At 39.3% G+C, this 20720-nt stretch overlaps 1 protein-coding gene across 3 annotated transcripts in view; it reads right to left on the bottom strand.

The window, feature by feature from the left end:
• LOC144972209 (vacuolar protein sorting-associated protein 16 homolog) overlaps positions 1 to 20720 on the bottom strand; it is a 49407-nt gene that overhangs the window by 20663 nt on the left and 8024 nt on the right. For all 3 annotated transcript variants that reach the window (XR_013645309.1, XM_078913229.1, XM_078913230.1), the window contains 8 exons: positions 12309 to 12428; positions 10349 to 10404; positions 7373 to 7447; positions 6944 to 7038; positions 5674 to 5750; positions 2227 to 2352; positions 1148 to 1275; positions 172 to 316 (listed from right to left, as the gene is read on the bottom strand). Coding sequence is in view for 2 of the 3 variants with exons in the window: in XM_078913229.1 (XP_078769355.1) it covers positions 172 to 316; positions 1148 to 1275; positions 2227 to 2352; positions 5674 to 5750; positions 6944 to 7038; positions 7373 to 7447; positions 10349 to 10404; positions 12309 to 12428 (822 nt within the window). In the remaining variant the exon portion in view is untranslated. The remainder of the gene's footprint in view (positions 1 to 171; positions 317 to 1147; positions 1276 to 2226; positions 2353 to 5673; positions 5751 to 6943; positions 7039 to 7372; positions 7448 to 10348; positions 10405 to 12308; positions 12429 to 20720) is intronic.

Here is a 20720-nt window from a genome sequence, read left to right as displayed (position 1 = left end):
ATGGAGTGTAATGGTATGGATGGAGTGTAATGGTATGGATGGAGTGTAATGGTATGGATGGAGTGTCATGGTATGGATGGAGTGTAATGGTATGGATGGAGTGTAATGGTATGGATGGAGTGTAATGGTACAAACAATCAACCAATCAAAGAGTCCACTAGACAGACATACCTTAAAACAAGCCCAGTGTGCCAGGATACGACTCCTGCCCTCGCCGTCGGGGATCTTGAGATATTGACAGATCCTCACAGCCAGACCAAACATTTTACGGATGACCAGACGGTCGATCAAGACTGGGATGCTTAGGTGTTCTAGTCTAGAATACAGACAATAGTGTAGTGGTGTGATGAATGATGATGGTGATGACGATTGTGGTTGTGATGATTGCATGTAGGAAATAATTGGTGGTAGCAGTAGTAGGATGATGATGATAATGATGACGAGGGGAGGGGGAGAGAGAAAGAAAGAGAGAGAGAGAGAGAGAGAGAGAAAGAGAGAGAGAGAGAGAGAGAGAGAGAGAGAGAGAGAGAGAGAGAGAGAGAGAGAGAGAGAGAGAGAGAGAGAGAGAGAGAGAGAGAGAGAGAGATTGTTTTTATTGTTTTTAAGGGTTTTACGGCGCTTGCAACACATTTAGGTTATATCAGTGCCAGTAAAAAAGAAGAAAATGGGATAGTAAAAAGTTCTAGAATTACAATTGAAGCATCCAAGAGAAAGTAAGACATAGGGGAACTGGGAACAAATAAGGATCAGATGTAGATTCCAAGAGCATACCACCAATGTACTTAGTTTGAGATCACCTATAAGTCTCATGCGGACACAAGCACAAAATCCAACAAAGAGGAACACACTCAAATGCTTACATTATATATTAAAAAATAACAAATATACTAATACATAACAGAGAGATGATTTACAAGGAAAAAAATATCATCTCCCAAAACAATAACAATGCATTTGACTGTTTCCCTCCTAGCTAGGACTCCGGTCAGGGCCAGAACAAAACCAAGTAATCTCATTCCAAGACAAAGACAGAGAGCATGTTGGAAAAAAGATATAAGGGGATAGAAGACACAGTAGGTACCTCCCTGCCCACTATGGGAGGTCAGGAACCCCACCCAGTGAGAGAGAGATAGAACGGTAGACTTACTGTAAGTAGGTCAATGGAATTCCCACCGAGTGGTGTCTGACTTGGTTCAAAACGCGTAACATTTGACACATTTCCACAAAGGGTTCTGGTCTGTAATCAGTCAGGAAACACTTACCAAAGGAGGCTGACTGTGGACATGAGGAGAGGCGTACAGGTCAATTTTGTCATTTGTATTGACAGACATGTAGACACTTGTAGATCTGTTCAGGGACATGTCTGGGATAATGGCATACAACAAAAGGAAGCCTCGTGCTCTCTTTTGTGTTTCAATAATAATAATGGATCTAATAAAAACAACAACAACAACAACAACTGTAGATCTATTCACAGACATGTCTGGAATAATGGCATACAACAAAAGGAAGCCTCGTGCTCTCTTTTGTGTTTCAATAATAATATGGATCTAATAAAAACAACAACAACAACTGTAGATCTATTCACAGACATGTCTGGGATAATGGCATACACCTGTAGAGAAATATAGTGCTCTTTTGTGCATTAATAATTTATTTATAAAAATAACAACAACATCCACAGAAGATCCCCCCCCCCCCCCCAACCCCATAAACAACAACAAAAATAGAAAAAATAGAAATGGCGGATGACCTTTGACATTCTCCTTAACAAAATACATTCAAAACAAATTTGGGCAGAAAACTTTTACTCCATCTATTAATTTATTTTAAAGTTAATTACAAGGTCTTTGCAGGCCATAAGGCTCATGGAGTCAGAGTTCATAAGGCTCATGGAGCCAGAGTTCATAAGGCTCATGGAGTCAGAGTTCATAAGGCTCATGGAGTCAGAGTTCATAAGGCTCATGGAGTCAGAGTTCATAAGGCTCATGGAGTTAAGAGTTCATCCAGGTTCCTGTAGCATTGCAAGGATACTCTGGAGTACAAACTAGTCTATTGAAAAGTACTTTCTGCCAATCTTTCAGACCCAGCTATCAAATCACCGCTGGGTAGACATAAGGGTTGAGAAAGAATCTCATGGGTAACTGGGATCAATCCCAGCCGCTTTGCTTGTTAGACAAATAATCTACCAGTGAACCATTGCCATCCTTACAAAGCCATGCTTACCCTCAACAGGTTTTTCTGGGTACCAGGTTCTATCTCCAGTCCAGCTGCCTGCACACACTGACTGACAGCCACGTCCAGGGAGTCTTTGATCATACGGATGTAGTCGTCTGCTTTCTGGTTGCGTTTCTACATACAATCATTTCAAATACATCGATCAATCTTTAATAATCATATAGAAAACAATTGGAGAGAATTAACACACTTGCCCAATCTACATCAACCAATCAAATGAAAGCTATCACATTTTCTCTACAATTTACACAGATATTCTCCTATACCCAAACATTCTATTCTTGGATTTTACCTTATTTTTATTTCATCGTTTTTGCATAAAGCATTTTTAGATCTTAAAAAATTTGAATTCAACGTAGTGTGTGACAAAAACATTTCTTTATAATTTCTACTTGTTAAGCAGAACGCATACCACTTAATTGAATCGATTCCCTGGGACACAATGATATAATACACCTCCACCAAAGGGTGTCATACTGACACTTGACTTCACACACCCTGGGACACAATGATATAATACACCTCCACCAAAGGGTGTCATACCGAAATCACAATGACTGACACTTGACTTCACACCCCTGGGACACAATGATATAATACACCTCCACCAAAGGGTGTCATACCGAAATCACAATGACTGACACTTGACTTCACGTCCCTGGGACACAATGATATAATACACCTCCACCAAAGGGTGTCATACCGAAATCACAATGACTGACACTTGACTTCACACCCCTGGGACACAATGATATAATACACCTCCACCAAAGGGTGTCATACCGAAATCACAATGACTGACATTTGACTTCACACCCCTGGGATACAATGATATAATACACCTCCACCAAAGGGTGTCATACCGAAAGCACCATGACTGACACTTGACTTCACACCCCTGGGATACAATGATATAATACACCTCCACCAAAGGGTGTCATACCGAAATCACCATGACTGACACTTGACTTCACACCCCTGGGACACAATGATATAATACACCTCCACCAAAGGGTGTCATACCGAAATCACCATGACTGACACTTGACTTCACACCCCTGGGACACAATGATATAATACACCTCCACCAAAGGGTGTCATACCGAAATCACAATGACTGACACTTGACTTCACACCCCTGGGACACAATGATATAATACACCTCCACCAAAGGGTGTCATACCGAAATCACAATGACTGGCATTTGACTTCACACTCCTGGGATACAATGATATAATACACCTCCACCAAAGGGTGTCATACCGAAATCACAATGACTGACACTTGACTTCACGTCCCTGGGACACAATGATATAATACACCGCCACCAAAGGGTGTCATACCGAAATCACAATGACTGACACTTGACTTCACACCCCTGGGACACAATGATATAATACACCTCCACCAAAGGGTGTCATACCGAAATCACAATGACTGACATTTGACTTCACACCCCTGGGATACAATGATATAATACACCTCCACCAAAGGGTGTCATACCGAAAGCACCATGACTGACACTTGACTTCACACCCCTGGGATACAATGATATAATACACCTCCACCAAAGGGTGTCATACCGAAATCACCATGACTGACACTTGACTTCACACCCCTGGGACACAATGATATAATACACCTCCACCAAAGGGTGTCATACCGAAATCACCATGACTGACACTTGACTTCACACCCCTGGGACACAATGATATAATACACCTCCACCAAAGGGTGTCATACCCAAATCACAATGACTGACACTTGACTTCACACCCCTGGGACACAATGATATAATACACCTCCACCAAAGGGTGTCATACCGAAATCACAATGACTGGCATTTGACTTCACACTCCTGGGATACAATGATATAATACACCTCCACCAAAGGGTGTCATACCGAAATCACCATGACTGACACTTGACTTCACACCCCTGGGATACAATGATATAATACACCTCCACCAAAGGGTGTCATACCGAAATCACCATGACTGACACTTGACTTCACACCCCTGGGATACAATGATACAATACACCTCCACCAAAGGGTGTCATAACGAAATCACCATGACTGACATTTGACTTCACACCCTTGGGATACAATGATATAATACACCTCCACCAAAGGGTGTCATACCGAAATCACCATGACTGACACTTGACTTCACACCCCTGGGACACAATGATATAATACACCTCCACCAAAGGGTGTCATACCGAAATCACCATGACTGGCACTTGACTTCACACCCCTGGGACACAATGATATAATACACCTCCACCAAAGGGTGTCATACCGAAATCAAACCTATTGAAAGATAATTATATGACTGAAATAAGAAATTCCAAAATGTCAACCTTCGTTTTAAGGGCATTTGTCCAAACAAGGAACAACAAAGTACATTAAGATGTCAATTCCCATATCAGGAACACAAAGTACATTAAGATGTCAATTCCCATATCAGGAACACAAAATACATATAGATGTCAATTCCCATATCAGGAACACAAAGTACATATAGATGTCAATTCCCATATCAGGAACACAAAGTACATATAGATGTCAATTCCCATATCAGGAACACAAAGTACATTAAGATGTCAATTCCCATATCAGGAACACAAAGTACATTAAGATGTCAATTCCCATATCAGGAACACAAAGTACATTAAGATGTCAATTCCCATATCAGGAACACAAAGTCAAGAAAAGGCATGAAATGCCATTTGCAAATATAAGTTACTGTGGAGCACTCAGGGGATCATTCTACAATACAAGCTGTATGTAAACACTCAGGGGATCATTCTACAATACAAGCTGTATGTAAACACTCAGGGGATCATTCTACAATACAAGCTGTATGTAAACACTCAGGGGATCATTCTACAATACAAGCTGTATGTAAACACTCAGGGGATCATTCTACAATACAAGCTGTATGTAAACACTCAGGGAATCATTCTACAATACAAGCTGTATGTAAACACTCAGGGATCATTCTACAATACAAGCTGTATGTAAACACTCAGGGGATCATTCTACAATACAAGCTGTATGTAAACACTCAGGGGATCATTCTACAATACAAGCTGTATGTAAACACTCAGGGGATCATTCTACAATACAAGCTGTATGTAAACACTCAGGGGATCATTCTACAATACAAGCTGTATGTAAACACTCAGGGAATCATTCTGATGACAGATATATCAATTGGACACCCCATTCTAGAATTTTCGAAAAAGGAGAAAAAATGGCTGAAAAGGAGGAAATAGTGCGTGACGTGTAGAATTTCAAATAAATCGGCCAACATTGATGGTCTTAATTTCCTAAGTACATAATTTTATATTATGTTTAATTACTGGTTATTTCAATATCTCAATTTGAGCCAAGTTCTACAATAGATAATTTTGTCTTTGACCCAATACCTGAAACTCCTTGCTGGCAGCATACAGGACAGCCCCTGGCTCCATGGACCCAATCTTGAACACCTTCTCTGTCACGTCTAGGGGAATGGCGGGTAAAATTGTGTCGTTATGTAATGCTATCATAGTCTTTTAGTTGTTGTGGTTTACATAGAATAAATTTGTAGTTAAGAAAAATAGTCAAAGAAATCCAAGATGAAACCATTCATTGAAGTAAAGTATAATAAAAACAAATATAGCCCATTTCAACTGATGGGGAAACTATATGATCGATCACAGCATGACTCATATCTCTATCCAACAAAAAATCAATGCAGTGCCACAAAAGTTAGTTGTGGGAGTTGAAAGTTTTACCCAAGGCAAAAAAAATGACAGGAAACTGTGTGGAGCTGGATTCAGGGGGCAAAGCAAAATCAAAGGTTTCTCAGGAGATAAAGGAATGTCTGTGGTATATCTGTGTGGAGCTGGATTCAAGGGGCAAAGCAAAATCAAAGGTTTCTCAGGAGATAAAGGAATGTCTGTGGTATATTTGTGTGGAGCTGGATTCAAGGGGCAAAGCAAAATCAAAGGTTTCTCAGGAGATAAAGGAATGTCTGTGGTATATTTGTAGCAAATCTATCATGTAATCAGAAGGTGTGCAGTTCAATCTTGAGTAGGGGAGAGAATGGCTTATGTTTTGTGATGTTTTTGAATATTGTTCTTTTCGGTTTGTCTGACACAGACACCTTGTCAGTTTTATATCACACACCATGTGTGTACTTGTTCTCTGGTTTCTGCTTTGACACAGACACCTTGTCAGTTTTATATCACACACCATGTGTGTACTTGCTTCTCTAGTTTCTGCTTTGACACAGACACCTTGTCAGTTTTATATCACACACCATGTGTGTACTTGTTCTCTAGTTTCTGCTTTGACACAGACACCTTGTCAGTTTTATATCACACACCATGTGTGTACTTGTTCTCTAGTTTTGCTTGACACAGACCTTGTCAGTTATCACACACCATGGTGTACTTGTTCTCAGTTTGCTTTGACAGACACTTGTCTTTTATTCACACACCATGTGTGTACTTGTTCTCTAGTTTCTGCTTTGACACAGACACCTTGTCAGTTTTATATCACACACCATGTGTGTACTTGTTCTCTATTTCTGCTTTGACACAACACCTTGTCAGTTTTACCCTTACTGCAGTTTGCTTGACACAGACACCTTGTCAGTTTTATATCACACACCATGTGTGTAGTTGCTCTCCTAATCTTGACAAGGCTTACCTGGAACTTTGTGGATAAACTCATGGGTTTCATTGGTGATGATACGAAGTCCATCAATTTCCTGGAGTAGGAAGGTGGACGAGTCCATTGGGTATCTGGGGGATGGTAGGGTATTCAATGAGGTTGATGGTAGTGGTGACGGTGGGATAGAAGTGGTAGTGATGATGATTTTAATTTTGATGATGATGATGATGTTGATTTTGATGATGATGATGATGATGATGATGATGATGATGATGATGATGATGATGATGATGATGATTTTGATTTTGATGATGATGATGTTGATTTTGATGATGATTATGATAAGGATGATGATTATGATAATGATAATGATGATGATAGTGATGATGATGATGATGATGATGATGATGATGATGATGATGATGATGATGATGATGACAGATAACAGCATCACCGATGTCATACTTAATCCAATCTTTCCCAGGTCCCACCAACAAGATCAGCCTGTCCCATAAAGCAGCCACAGCCCCACTGCCACACCTGGGAGATTCAAGACGACACATCACTGACTCGGCTTTCATTACACAGTCAAACTATGAAAGGTGCCAAGACTCAAAAATCAACCAAATCGTGAATCATGTAAACGTCAGAAACAAAGTTTTATTTTGTCTTACAGAATTTATGTGAGGTATCAATTATAAAATTAAGCAATTAAGGAGCAGCCAATGGTGCGGCTATGTGGTCTAGAGGTATGACACTCGCTTTCGAATTGGAAGGTCCTGGGTTCGAGCCTCGTGCTCGGCGCATAGTTGAGTCCTTGGAAAAGGCTCTTTACTCACATTCTCTCACCATACTCAGGTGTAAAATGAGTACCTGGCCGTTAACAGCGTTGTCTCTGTCCGAAAAATTGTAATATCACTTAACAGGCGTCATGTCCCGTCATACATGTTAAATGTTGCTGTTGACCAGGGACCCCTTGTAAAGCGATTTGAGCACATTTAGTGGATATTGTGCTATATAAAAAAAGCTCAATTCAATTCAAAATAAAGATCTGAACAACAAGAAAAAAATAACATTAATATTTAAAGTAGAATGCAGGGGTGAGAGAAGAGGTCGGTGAACAAGAAGAAAAAAATAACATTAATATTTAAAGTAGAATGCAGGGGTGAGAGAAGAGGTCGGTGAACAAGAAGAAAAAAATAACATTAATATTTAAAGTAGAATGCAGGGGTGAGGGAAGAGGTTGGTGAACAAGAAGAAAAAAATAACATTAATATTTAAAGTAGAATGCAGGGGTGAGAGAAGAGGTCGGTGAACAAGAAGAAAAAAATAACATTAATATTTAAAGTAGAATGCAGGGGTGAGGGAAGAGGTCGGTGAACAAGAAGAAAAAAATAACATTAATATTTAAAGTAGAATGCAGGGGTGAGAGAAGAGGTTGGTGAACAAGAAGAAAAAAATAACATTAATATTTAAAGTAGAATGCAGGGGTGAGAGAAGAGGTTGGTGAACAAGAAGAAAAAAATAACATTAATATTTAAAGTAGAATGCAGGGGTGAGAGAAGAGGTTGGTGAACAAGAAGAAAAAAATAACATTAATATTTAAAGTAGAATGCAGGGGTGAGGGAAGAGGTTGGTGAACAAGAAGAAAAAATAACATTAATATTTAAAGTAGAATGCAGGGGTGAGAGAAGAGGTCGGTGAACAAGAAGAAAAAAATAACATTAATATTTAAAGTAGAATGCAGGGGTGAGGGAAGAGGTCGGTGAACAAGAAGAAAAAAATAACATTAATATTTAAAGTAGAATGCAGGGGTGAGGGAAGAGGTTGGTGAACAAGAAGAAAAAAATAACATTAATATTTAAAGTAGAATGCAGGGGTGAGGGAAGAGGTCGGTGAACAAGAAGAAAAAAATAACATTAATATTTAAAGTAGAATGCAGGGGTGAGGGAAGAGGTTGGTGAACAAGAAGAAAAAAATAACATTAATATTTAAAGTAGAATGCAGGGGTGAGGGAAGAGGTCGGTGAACAAGAAGAAAAAAATAACATTAATATTTAAAGTAGAATGCAGGGGTGAGGGAAGAGGTCGGTGAACAAGAAGAAAAAAATAACATTAATATTTAAAGTAGAATGCAGGGGTGAGGGAAGAGGTTGGTGAACAAGAAGAAAAAAATAACATTAATATTTAAAGTAGAATGCAGGGGTGAGGGAAGAGGTTGGTGAACAAGAAGAAAAAAATAACATTAATATTTAAAGTAGAATGCAGGGGTGAGAGAAGAGGTCGGTGAACAAGAAGAAAAAAATAACATTAATATTTAAAGTAGAATGCAGGGGTGAGAGAAGAGGTTGGTGAACAAGAAGAAAAAAATAACATTAATATTTAAAGTAGAATGCAGGGGTGAGAGAAGAGGTTGGTGAACAAAAAGAAAAAAATAACATTAATATTTAAAGTAGAATGCAGGGGTGAGGGAAGAGGTTGGTGAACAAGAAGAAAAAAATAACATTAATATTTAAAGTAGAATGCAGGGGTGAGGGAAGAGGTTGGTGAACAAGAAGAAAAAAATAACATTAATATTTAAAGTAGAATGCAGGGGTGAGAGAAGAGGTTGGTGAACAAGAAGAAAAAAATAACATTAATATTTAAAGTAGAATGCAGGGGTGAGGGAAGAGGTTGGTGAACAAGAAGAAAAAAATAACATTAATATTTAAAGTAGAATGCAGGGGTGAGAGAAGAGGTCGGTGAACAAGAAGAAAAAAATAACATTAATATTTAAAGTAGAATGCAGGGGTGAGAGAAGAGGTTGGTGGAACAAGAAGAAAAAAATAACATTAATATTTAAAGTAGAATGCAGGGGTGAGAGAAGAGGTCGGTGAACAAGAAGAAAAAATAACATTAATATTTAAAGTAGAATGCAGGGGTGAGGGAAGAGGTGGTGAACAAGAAGAAAAAATAACATTAATATTTAAAGTAGAATGCAGGGGTGAGGGAAGAGGTCGGTGAACAAGAAGAAAAAAATAACATTAATATTTAAAGTAGAATGCAGGGGTGAGAGAAGAGGTCGGTGAACAAGAAGAAAAAAATAACATTAATATTTAAAGTAGAATGCAGGGGTGAGGGAAGAGGTTGGTGAACAAGAAGAAAAAAATAACATTAATATTTAAAGTAGAATGCAGGGGTGAGGGAAGAGGTTGGTGAACAAGAAGAAAAAAATAACATTAATATTTAAAGTAGAATGCAGGGGTGAGAGAAGAGGTCGGTGAACAAGAAGAAAAAAATAACATTAATATTTAAAGTAGAATGCAGGGGTGAGAGAAGAGGTCGGTGAACAAGAAGAAAAAAATAACATTAATATTTAAAGTAGAATGCAGGGGTGAGAGATAAATGATGTCCAAACAAAAAAAAGGTTTGTTTGATCAAACCAGAGAATGGGGAGACTGACCAGACAAGCTGTTGTGGTGCTTTGTTGGAATTGGTCTTGAATTCACAGAAACATTTCTGAAGAAGAAAAGCAATTGAAATTCAATATAACACCCATACTGGCGTACTGTGGAAAAACGAGTATTTAAAATATTGGCCACAAAGCTCGTCCTTCAAATATCAATCTATTAAAATGACCCTCATCTCGTCAAAAACTCTCAAACCTGGGGCTTGAATGTCAAGTCTAAAAATCATGAAATTTGGGTTATAGAAATAGGAAGAAAAATGAATGGAATTTGTGAGGAATTGACACAAAATACAACAAGATCTGCTTTCTCTTCAGGTGGTTTTCATTTGCAATGGTTTTGTCAACATCTGATTCAACCCAAACATAATACATACTAACAGCTGATTGAAGGCTTGAACGGTCACAAGTCACAAAAACCATATATTGAGTTATGACTGTAAGGGTTGAAGGGGCATAGGTCACCAAAACCATACATTGAGTTATGATTGTAAGGGTTGAAGGGTCATAGGTCACCAAAACCATGCCTAACAGTTGACCAGTACACATTAGGTAGTGACAGACTATTGCAAGGGTTGAAGGGTCATAGGTCACTAAACCTTGCTAACAGCTGACCTGTACATAACACAATCATTTTATATGGGAAAATTCTACACACCTGTGGTAAATAACAATTGTCAAGTGACATGGACAGATGATGGACGTTTTGGGTCCCCCCTTTGTTAACAAAACACGATGAATGAAAAACTAAGGACTAAAAAAAATATATAATGAAAAATTGAGCTTTATTTAGCACAATATCCACTAAATGTGCTCAAAGCGCTATACAAGGAGTCCCTGGTCAACAGCAACATTTAATATGTAGGACGGGACATGACACCAATGAGGCAATTTTACAATTTTTTGGACAAAGACAATGCTGTTAACGGCCAGGTACTCATTTTACACCTGAGTATGGTGAGAAAATGTGAGTAAAGAGCCTTTTCCAGGGACTCAAATATGTGCTGAGTGTGAGGCTCGAACCCAGGACCTTCCGATCCAAAAGCAAGTGTCATTCCTACCCTTTTGAAGGACGTGTATCTAGATAGTGCTTGACATGAGAAGCTGCATATTTTTCTCCTGTTTGTGTTAAATTTTTAAGCTGATTCTTTTGTTTATTTGGATTAATTCTTATAAAAGAAGAAGAAGAAGAAGAAGAAGAAGAAGAAGAAGAAGAAGAAGAAGAAGAAGAAGAAGAAGAAGAAGAAGAAGAAGAAGAAAAAGAAAAAGAAGAAGAAGAAGAGGAGGAGGTGGTGGTGTGGTCATGTGTGAAGGAGGAAATAGTAAAATTAAAACAATCATGGTCGTGGGGAAAGAATTGACTACTTCCGCAGTGAGCCAACTGAAGAAGAATATATATTTCGTAGAAAAATAATCATTTCGCATTATTTTTTTCCATTTGACGTTTAGAATGAACCAAAGAGACCACTGGAAGGAGAAAAAAGAGACAGATAAATGCATGTGTGTCGGTAGCAAAATAGAGAGAAATGGCCCAGTCCGACACACGCTGTAATGCTCTCAGTAAGCCAGGCAGTGAATACATCCACGTCCAGCGGAGCGTGTAGGTGGCATGATAATATTATAGCTAACTGACAGACAGCCTAGTTTTGTTTTGTTTTTGATGTGACAAATAAAAAGTTTTCTTGTTTTTTTTAAGCTGGTGTTCGAAACGGAATAAAATCTGATTTTTTCGAGGACCGAAATAAAACTCTTTTGTTTTCTTTTTTGTTGGTTCTGTTCTTTGATATTACGAAATTTATTTTTACAATTAATTTTTTTTTAAAATAAAAAATATTAGCATTTAACAGAAGATAAAGAGCAAAATCGTACTGTCAGAAATCCGACAATAGTTAGAAGATTTACAGGCCTGAGATAAACAGTATATATAAACAGAGGGGGGGGGGGGGATAGAATTTACCTGTAGGTCTGAGGTTCCAATCCACAAGACACCTCCAGTCAAAGACATGGCCAGATATTTGTTGTTACAAGACACTGACATCTCGTTGACCTGACCCAAACCCTCACTCATCCGTGGATCCTGGAATCAAACAAATATACAAATACACGCACATACTAAAAATGAGGGGGGCGGGGGGGGGTGGGGAGGATTAAATGATGAAAGCGGGGCTCTGGCTTGAGTTCTCCAAATTGTACTGGCATTCCTATTCTAGGATGTCGTATTGCCTTGGGGAGAAATAATGTCTTGCACAAGAGATATAAGCTGGTCAGGTCCAACTACATCGCTTGCAGGCTGATTATTGATTAAAGAAAAAAAAAAACCCACATAAAAAAAAAGTAAAAAAGAACAAATAAAAACAAAAACAAAGTTTAAAAAACAAAAAAGAAACTTAAATTGAATGCAATCTCCAATGTAGCAAATTGAGTTTCAATGTGAGTGAGTCCCTGACCACAAGCTGTGCCAGATATTGTAAAAGTGTTATTCCTACAGTTTCAATGTGAGTGAGTCCCTGACCACAAGCTGTGCCAGATATTGTAAAAGTGTTATTCCTACAGTTTCAATGTGAGTGAGTCCCTGACCACAAGCTGTGCCAGATATTGTAAAAGTGTTATTCCTACAGTTTCAATGTGAGTGAGTCCTGCCAAAGTTGAGAATTGTCAAAGTGTTATTCCTACAGTTTCAATGTGAGTGAGTCCTGACCACAAGCTGTGCCAGATATTGTCAAAGTGTTATTCCTACAGTTTCAATGTGAGTGAGTCCCGACCACAAGCTGTGCCAGATATTGTCAAAGTGTTATTCCTACAGTTTCAATGTGAGTGAGTCCTGACCACAAGTGTGCCAGATATTGTCAAAGTGTTATTCCTACAGTTTCAATGTGAGTGAGTGCCAGATATTGTCAAAGTGTTATTCCTACAGTTTCAATGTGAGTGAGTGCCAGATATTGTCAAAGTGTTATTCCTACAGTTTCAATGTGAGTGAGTCCCTGACCACAAGCTGTGCCAGATATTGTCAAAGTGTTATTCCTACAGTTTCAATGTGAGTGAGTGCCAGATATTGTCAAAGTGTTATTCCTACAGTTTCAATGTGAGTGAGTGCCTGACCACGCAAGCTGAGCCAGATATTGTCAAAGTGTTATTCCTACAGTTTCAATGTGAGTGAGTGACCAGTAGATTGTCAAAGTGTTATTCCTACAGTTTCAATGTGAGTGAGTTTTTTCCTGACCTAAGCAGTGCCAGATATTGTCAAAGTGTTATTCCTACAGTTTCAATGTGAGTGAGTCCTGACCACAAGTGTGCCAGATATTGTCAAAGTGTTATTCCTACAGTTTCAATGTGAGTGAGTCCCTGACCACAAGCTGTGCCAGATATTGTAAAAGTGTTATTCCTACAGTTTCAATGTGAGTGAGTCCATGAAACCACAAGCATGTAGGTCCAGAACAATTGTCATAAAAGTGTTATTCCTACAGTTTCAATGTGAGTGAGTGCCAGATATTGTAAAAGTGTTATTCCTACAGTTTCAATGTGAGTGAGTCCCTGACCACAAGCTGTGCCAGATATTGTAAAAGTGTTATTCCTACAGTTTCAATGTGAGTGAGTCCCTGACCAAGTGGCAGTATTGTCAAAGTGTTATTCCTACAGTTTCAATGTGAGTGAGTCCCTGACCACAAGCTGTGCCAGATATTGTCAAAGTGTTATTCCTACAGTTTCAATGTGAGTGAGTCCTGACCACAAGCTGTGCCAGATATTGTCAAAGTGTTATTCCTACAGTTTCAATGTGAGTGAGTCTGCACAGTTATATTGTCAAAGTGTTATTCCTACAGTTTCAATGTGAGTGAGTCGCCACACTGGCATATTGTCAAAGTGTTATTCCTACAGTTTCAATGTGAGTCCTGACACAGCGTGCCAGATATTGTCAAAGTGTTATTCCTACAGTTTCAATGTGAGTGAGTCCCTGACCACAAGCTGTGACAGATATTGTAAAAGTGTTATTCCTACAGTTTCAATGTGAGTGAGTCCCTGACCACAAGCTGTGCCAGATATTGTAAAAGTGTTATTCCTACAGTTTCAATGTGAGTGAGTCGACACAAGCTGTGCCAGATATTGTCAAAGTGTTATTCCTACAGTTTCAATGTGAGTGAGTCCTGACCACAAGCTGTGCCAGATATAATGTATAGCAAGTGGTCCATAGTAATTACTAGTTTCAATGTGAGTGAGTCCCTGACCACAAGCTGTGCCAGATATTGTCAAAGTGTTATTCCTACAGTTTCAATGTGAGGTTGACAGTGGCCAGATATTGTCAAAGTGTTATTCCTACAGTTTCAATGTGAGTGAGTCCCTGCCACACAAGCTGTGCCAGATATTGTCAAAGTGTTATTCCTACAGTTTCAATGTGAGTGAGTCCCTGACCACAAGCTGTGCCAGATATTGTCAAGGTTATTCTACAGTTTCAATGTGAGTGATCCCGACCACAAGCTGTGCAGATATTGTCAAGTGTTATCTACAGTTTCAATGTGATGAGTCCCTGACCACAAGCTGTGCAGATATGTAAAGTGTTATTCCTACAGTTTCAATGTGAGGAGTGCCGATATTGTCAAAGTGTTATTCTACAGTTTCAATGGTGAGTGAGTGCCAGATATTGTCAAAGTGTTATTCCTACAGTTTCAATGTGAGTGATGCCGATTTGTCAAAGTGTTATTCCTACAGTTTCAATGTGAGTGAGTCCTGACCACAAGCTGTGCCAGATATGTCAAAGTGTTATTCCTACAGTTTCATGGTGAGTGAAAGTTGCCGATATGTAAAGTGTTATTCCTCAGTTTCAATGTGAGTGAGTCCCTGACCACAAGCTGTGCCAGATATTTAAAGTGTTATTCTACAGTTTCAATGTGTGAGCCTACCCAAGTGTGCCAGATATTGTCAAGTGTTATTCTACAGTTTCATGTGAGTGAGTGCCAGATATTGTCAAGTGTTATTCCTACAGTTTCAATGTGAGTGAGTGACCAAGTTATGTCAAGTGTTATTCCTACAGTTCAATGTGAGTAGTGCAATATTGTCAAAGTGTTATTCCTACAGTTTCAATGTGAGTGAGTCCTGACCACAAGCTGTGCCAGATATTGTAAAGTGTTATTCCTACAGTTTCAATGTGAGTGAGTGCCAGATATTGTCAAGTGTTATTCCTACAGTTCAATTGATGAGTCCCTGACACAAGCGTGCCAGATATTGTCAAGGTTATCTACAGTTTCAATGTGAGTGAGTCTGCCACAGCTGGCAGTATTGTCAAAGTGTTATCCTACAGTTTCAATGTGAGTGAGTGCCAAGTATTTTAAGTGTTTTCCTACAGTTTCAATGTGAGTGAGTCCTGACACAAGCTGTGCCAGATATTGTAAAGTGTTTTCACAGTTTCAATGTGATGAGCAAATTGTCAAGTGTTATTCCTACAGTTCAATTGAGGAGTCCTGACACAAGCTGTGCCAGATATTGTAAAGTGTTATTCCTACAGTTTCAATGGATGAGTGCCAGATATTGTCAAAGTGTTTTCCTACAGTTTCAATGTGAGTGAGTGCCAGATTTGCAAAGTGTTATTCCTACAGTTTCAATGTGAGTGAGTGCCAAATATTGTCAAAGTGTTATTCATACAGTTTCAATGTGAGTGAGTCCCTGACCACAAGCTGTGCCAGATATTGTCAAAGTGTTATTCCACAGTTTCAATTGATGAGTCCTGACAAAGCTGTGCCAGATATTGTCAAAGTGTTATTCTACAGTTTCAATGTGAGTGAGTCCTGCCACAAGCTGTGCCAGATATTGTCAAAGTCTTATTCCTACAGTTTCAATGGTGAGTCTGCCAACTCCAGATATTGTCAAAGTGTTATTCCTCATTTCAATGTGAGTGAGTCCTGACCACAACGTGCCGTATTGTCAAAGTGTTATTCCTACAGTTTCAATGTGAGTGAATGCCAGATATTGTCAAAGTGTTATTCTACAGTTTCAATGTGAGTGAGTGCAGATATTGTCAAAGTGTTATTCTACAGTTTCAATGTGAGTGAGTGCCATGTATATTGTCAAAGTGTTATTCCTACAGTTTCAATGTGAGTGAGTGCCAGCGCAATATTGTCAAAGTGTTATCCTACAGTTTCAATGTGAGTGAGTCCCTGACCACAAGCTGTGCCAGATATTGTCAAGTGTTATTCCTACAGTTTCAATGTGAGTGAGTCCTGACCACAAGCTGTGCCAGATATTGTAAAGTGTTATTCCTACATTTCAATGTAGGAGTCCTGCACAGCTGTCCAGATATTGTCAAAGTGTTATTCCTACAGTTTCAATGTGAGTGAGTCCCTTTGACCACAAGTGTGCCAGATATTGTCAAAGTGTTATTCCTACAGTTTCAATGTGAGTGAGTCCTACCAAGGTGCCAGATATTGTCAAAGTGTTATTCCTACAGTTTCAATGTGGGTGCCAGATTGTAAAGTTTATCTCTTCAATGTAGTGAGTCCCTGACAAAGCTGTGCCAGATATTGTCAAAGTGTTATTCCTACAGTTTCAATGTGAGTGAGTCCGACCACAAGCGTCCATATTGTCAAAGTGTTATTCCTACAGTTTCAAGTGAGTGAGTCCCTGACCACAAGCTGTGCCAGATATTGTCAAAGTGTTATTCCTACAGTTTCAATGTGAGTGGTCCTGACCAAGCTGTGCAGATTGTCAAGTGTTATTCCTACAGTTTCAATGTGAGTGAGTCCCTGACCCAGATATTGTCAAAGTGTTTTCCTACAGTTTCAATGTGAGTGAGTCCCTGACACAGCTGTGCCAGATATTGTCAAAGTGTTATTCCTACAGTTTCAATGTGAGTGAGTCCTGACCACAAGCTGTGCCAGATATTGTCAAAGTGTTATTCCTACAGTTTCAATGTGAGTGAGTGCCAGATATTGTCAAAGTGTTATTCCTACAGTTTCAATGTGAGTGAGTCCCTGACCACAAGCTGTGCCAGATATTGTCAAAGTGTTATTCCTACAGTTTCAATGTGAGTGAGCGCCAGATATTGTCAAAGTGTTATTCCTACAGTTTCAATGTGAGTGAGTGCCAGATATTGTCAAAGTGTTATTCCTACAGTTTCAATGTGAGTGAGTGCCAGATATGTCAAAGTGTTATTCCACAGTTTCAATGTGAGTGAGTGCCAGATATTGTCAAAGTGTTATTCCTACGTTTCAATGTGAGTGAGTCCCTGACCACAAGCTGTGCCAGATATTGTCAAAGTGTTATTCCTACAGTTTCAATGTGAGTGAGTGCCAGATATTGTCAAAGTGTTATTCCTACAGTTTCAATGTGAGTGAGTGCCAGATATTGTCAAAGTGTTATTCCTACAGTTTCAATGTGAGTGAGTGCCAGATATTGTCAAAGTGTTATTCCTACAGTTTCAATGTGAGTGAGTGCCAGATTTGTCAAAGTGTTATTCCTACAGTTTCAATGTGAGTGAGTGCCAGATATTGTCAAAGTGTTATTCCTACAGTTTCAATGTGAGTGAGTGCCAATATTGTAAATGTTTTCTACATTCAATTGATGATGCCAGATATTGTCAAAGTGTTATTCCTACAGTTTCAATGTGAGTGAGTGCCAGATATTGTCAAAGTGTTATTCCTACAGTTTCAATGTGAGTGAGTCCCTGACCACAAGCTGTGCCAGATATTGTCAAGTGTTATTCCTACAGTTTCAATGTGAGTGAGTGCCAGATATTGTCAAAGTGTTATTCCTACAGTTTCAATGTGAGTCCTGACCACAGCTGTGCCAGATATTGTCAAAGTGTTATTCCTACAGTTTCAATGTGAGTGAGTGCCAGATATTGTCAAAGTGTTATTCCTACAGTTTCAATGTGAGTGAGTGCCAGATATTGTCAAAGTGTTATTCCTACAGTTTCAATGTGAGTGAGTCCCTGACCACAAGCTGTGCCAGATATTGTAAAAGTGTTATTCCTACAGTTTCAATGTGAGTGAGTGCCAGATATTGTCAAAGTGTTATTCCTACAGTTTAATGTGAGTGAGTCCTGACCACAAGCTGTGCCAGATATTGTCAAAGTGTTATTCCTACAGTTTCAATGTGATGAGTCCCTGACCACAAGCTGTGCCAGATATTGTCAAAGTGTTATTCCTACAGTTTCAATGTGAGTGAGTCCTGACCACAAGCTGTGCCAGATATTGTCAAAGTGTTATTCCTACAGTTTCAATGTGAGTGAGTCCCTGACCACAAGCTGTGCCAGATATTGTCAAAGTGTTATTCCTACCGTTTCAATGTGAGTGAGTCCCTGACCACAAGCTGTGCCAGATATTGTCAAAGTGTTATTCCTACAGTTTCAATGTGAGTGAGTCCCTGACCACAAGCTGTGCCAGATATTGTAAAAGTGTTATTCCTACAGTTTCAATGTGAGTGAGTCCTGACCACAAGCTGTGCCAGATATTGTCAAAGTGTTATACCTACGTTTCAATGTGAGTGAGTCCCTGACCACAAGCTGTGCCAGATATTGTCAAAGTGTTATTCCTACCGTTTCAATGTGAGTGAGTCCCTGACCACAAGCTGTGCCAGATATTGTCAAAGTGTTATTCCTACAGTTTCAATGTGATGAGTCCCTGACCACAAGCTGTGCCAGATATTGTCAAAGTGTTATTCCTACAGTTTCAATGTGAGTGAGTCCCTGACCACAAGCTGTGCCAGATATTGTCAAAGTGTTATTCCTACAGTTTCAATGTGAGTGAGTCCCTGACCACAAGCTGTGCCAGATATTGTCAAAGTGTTATTCTACAGTTTCAATGTGAGTGAGTCCTGACACAAGCTGTGCCAGATATTGTCAAAGTGTTATTCCTACAGTTTCAATGTGAGTGAGTCCCTGACCACAAGCTGTGCCAGATATTGTAAAAGTGTTATTCCTACAGTTTCAATGTGAGTGAGTGCCAGATATTGTCAAAGTGTTATCCTACAGTTTCAATGTGAGTGAGTCCTGCACAAGGTTCCAGAATTGTCAAATGTTTTTCCTACAGTTTCAATGTGAGTGAGTCCCTGACCACAAGCTGTGCCAGATATTGTCAAAGTGTTATTCCTACAGTTTCAATGTGAGTGAGTCCCTGACCACAAGCTGTGCCAGATATTGTCAAAGTGTTATTCCTACAGTTTCAATGTGAGTGAGTCCAAATGTCAACAAAGTGTTATTCCTACAGTTTCAATGTGAGTGAGTCCCTGACCACAAGCTGTGCCAGATATTGTAAAGTGTTATTCCTACAGTTTCAATGTGAGTGAGTGCCAGATATTGTCAAGTGTTATTCCTACAGTTTCAATGTGAGTGAGTCCCTGACCACAAGCTGTGCCAGATATTGTCAAAGTGTTATTCCTACAGTTTCAATGTGAGTGAGTGCCAGATATTGTCAAAGTGTTATTCCTACAGTTTCAATGTGAGTGAGTCCCTGCCACAGCTGTGCCAGATATTGTAAAGTGTTATTCCTACAGTTTCAATGTGAGTGAGTCCAGATATTGTAAAGTGTTATTCCTACAGTTTCAATGTGAGTGAGTCCCTGACCACAAGCTGTGCCAGATATTGTCAAAGTGTTATTCTACAGTTTCAATGTGAGTGAGTGCCAGATATTGTCAAAGTTTATTCCTACAGTTTCAATGTGAGTGAGTGCCAGATATTGTCAAAGTGTTATTCCTACAGTTCAATGTGAGTGAGTGCCAGATATTGTCAAAGTCTTATTCCTACAGTTTCATGTGAGTGAGTCCCTGACCACAACTGTGCCAGATATTGTCAAAGTGTTATTCCTACAGTTTCAATGTGAGTGAGTCCTGACACAGCTGTGCCATATTGTCAAAGTGTTATTCCTACAGTTTCAATGTGAGTGAGTCCCTGACCACAAGTGTGCCAGATATTGTCAAAGTGTTATTCCTACAGTTTCAATGTGAGTGAGTCCCTGACCACAAGCTGTGCCAGATATTGTCAAAGTGTTATTCCTACAGTTTCAATGTGAGTGAGTGCCAGATATTGTCAAAGTGTTATTCCTACAGTTTCAATGTGAGTGAGTCCCTGACCACAAGCTGTGCCAGATATTGTAAAGTGTTATTCCTACAGTTTCAATGTGAGTGAGTGCCGAATATGTCAAAGTGTTATTCCTACAGTTTCAATGTGAGTGAGTCCCTGACCACAAGCTGTGCCAGATATTGTAAAAGTGTTATTCCTACAGTTTCAATGTGAGTGAGTGCCAGATATTGTCAAAGTGTTATTCCTACAGTTTCAATGTGAGTGAGTCCCTGACCACAAGCTGTGCCAGATATTGTAAAAGTGTTATTCCTACAGTTTCAATGTGAGTGAGTCCCTGACCACAAGCTGTGCCAGATATTGTAAAAG

Source organism: Berghia stephanieae, chromosome 5, assembly GCF_034508935.2.
Source record: "Berghia stephanieae isolate SIO BIC M18660-M18661 chromosome 5, UCSD_Bste_1.3, whole genome shotgun sequence".
NCBI lineage: Eukaryota > Metazoa > Mollusca > Gastropoda > Nudibranchia > Aeolidiidae > Berghia > Berghia stephanieae.
Note: the sequence above shows the minus strand (reverse complement) of the source record. Positions and strands in the feature narration are given on the sequence as shown.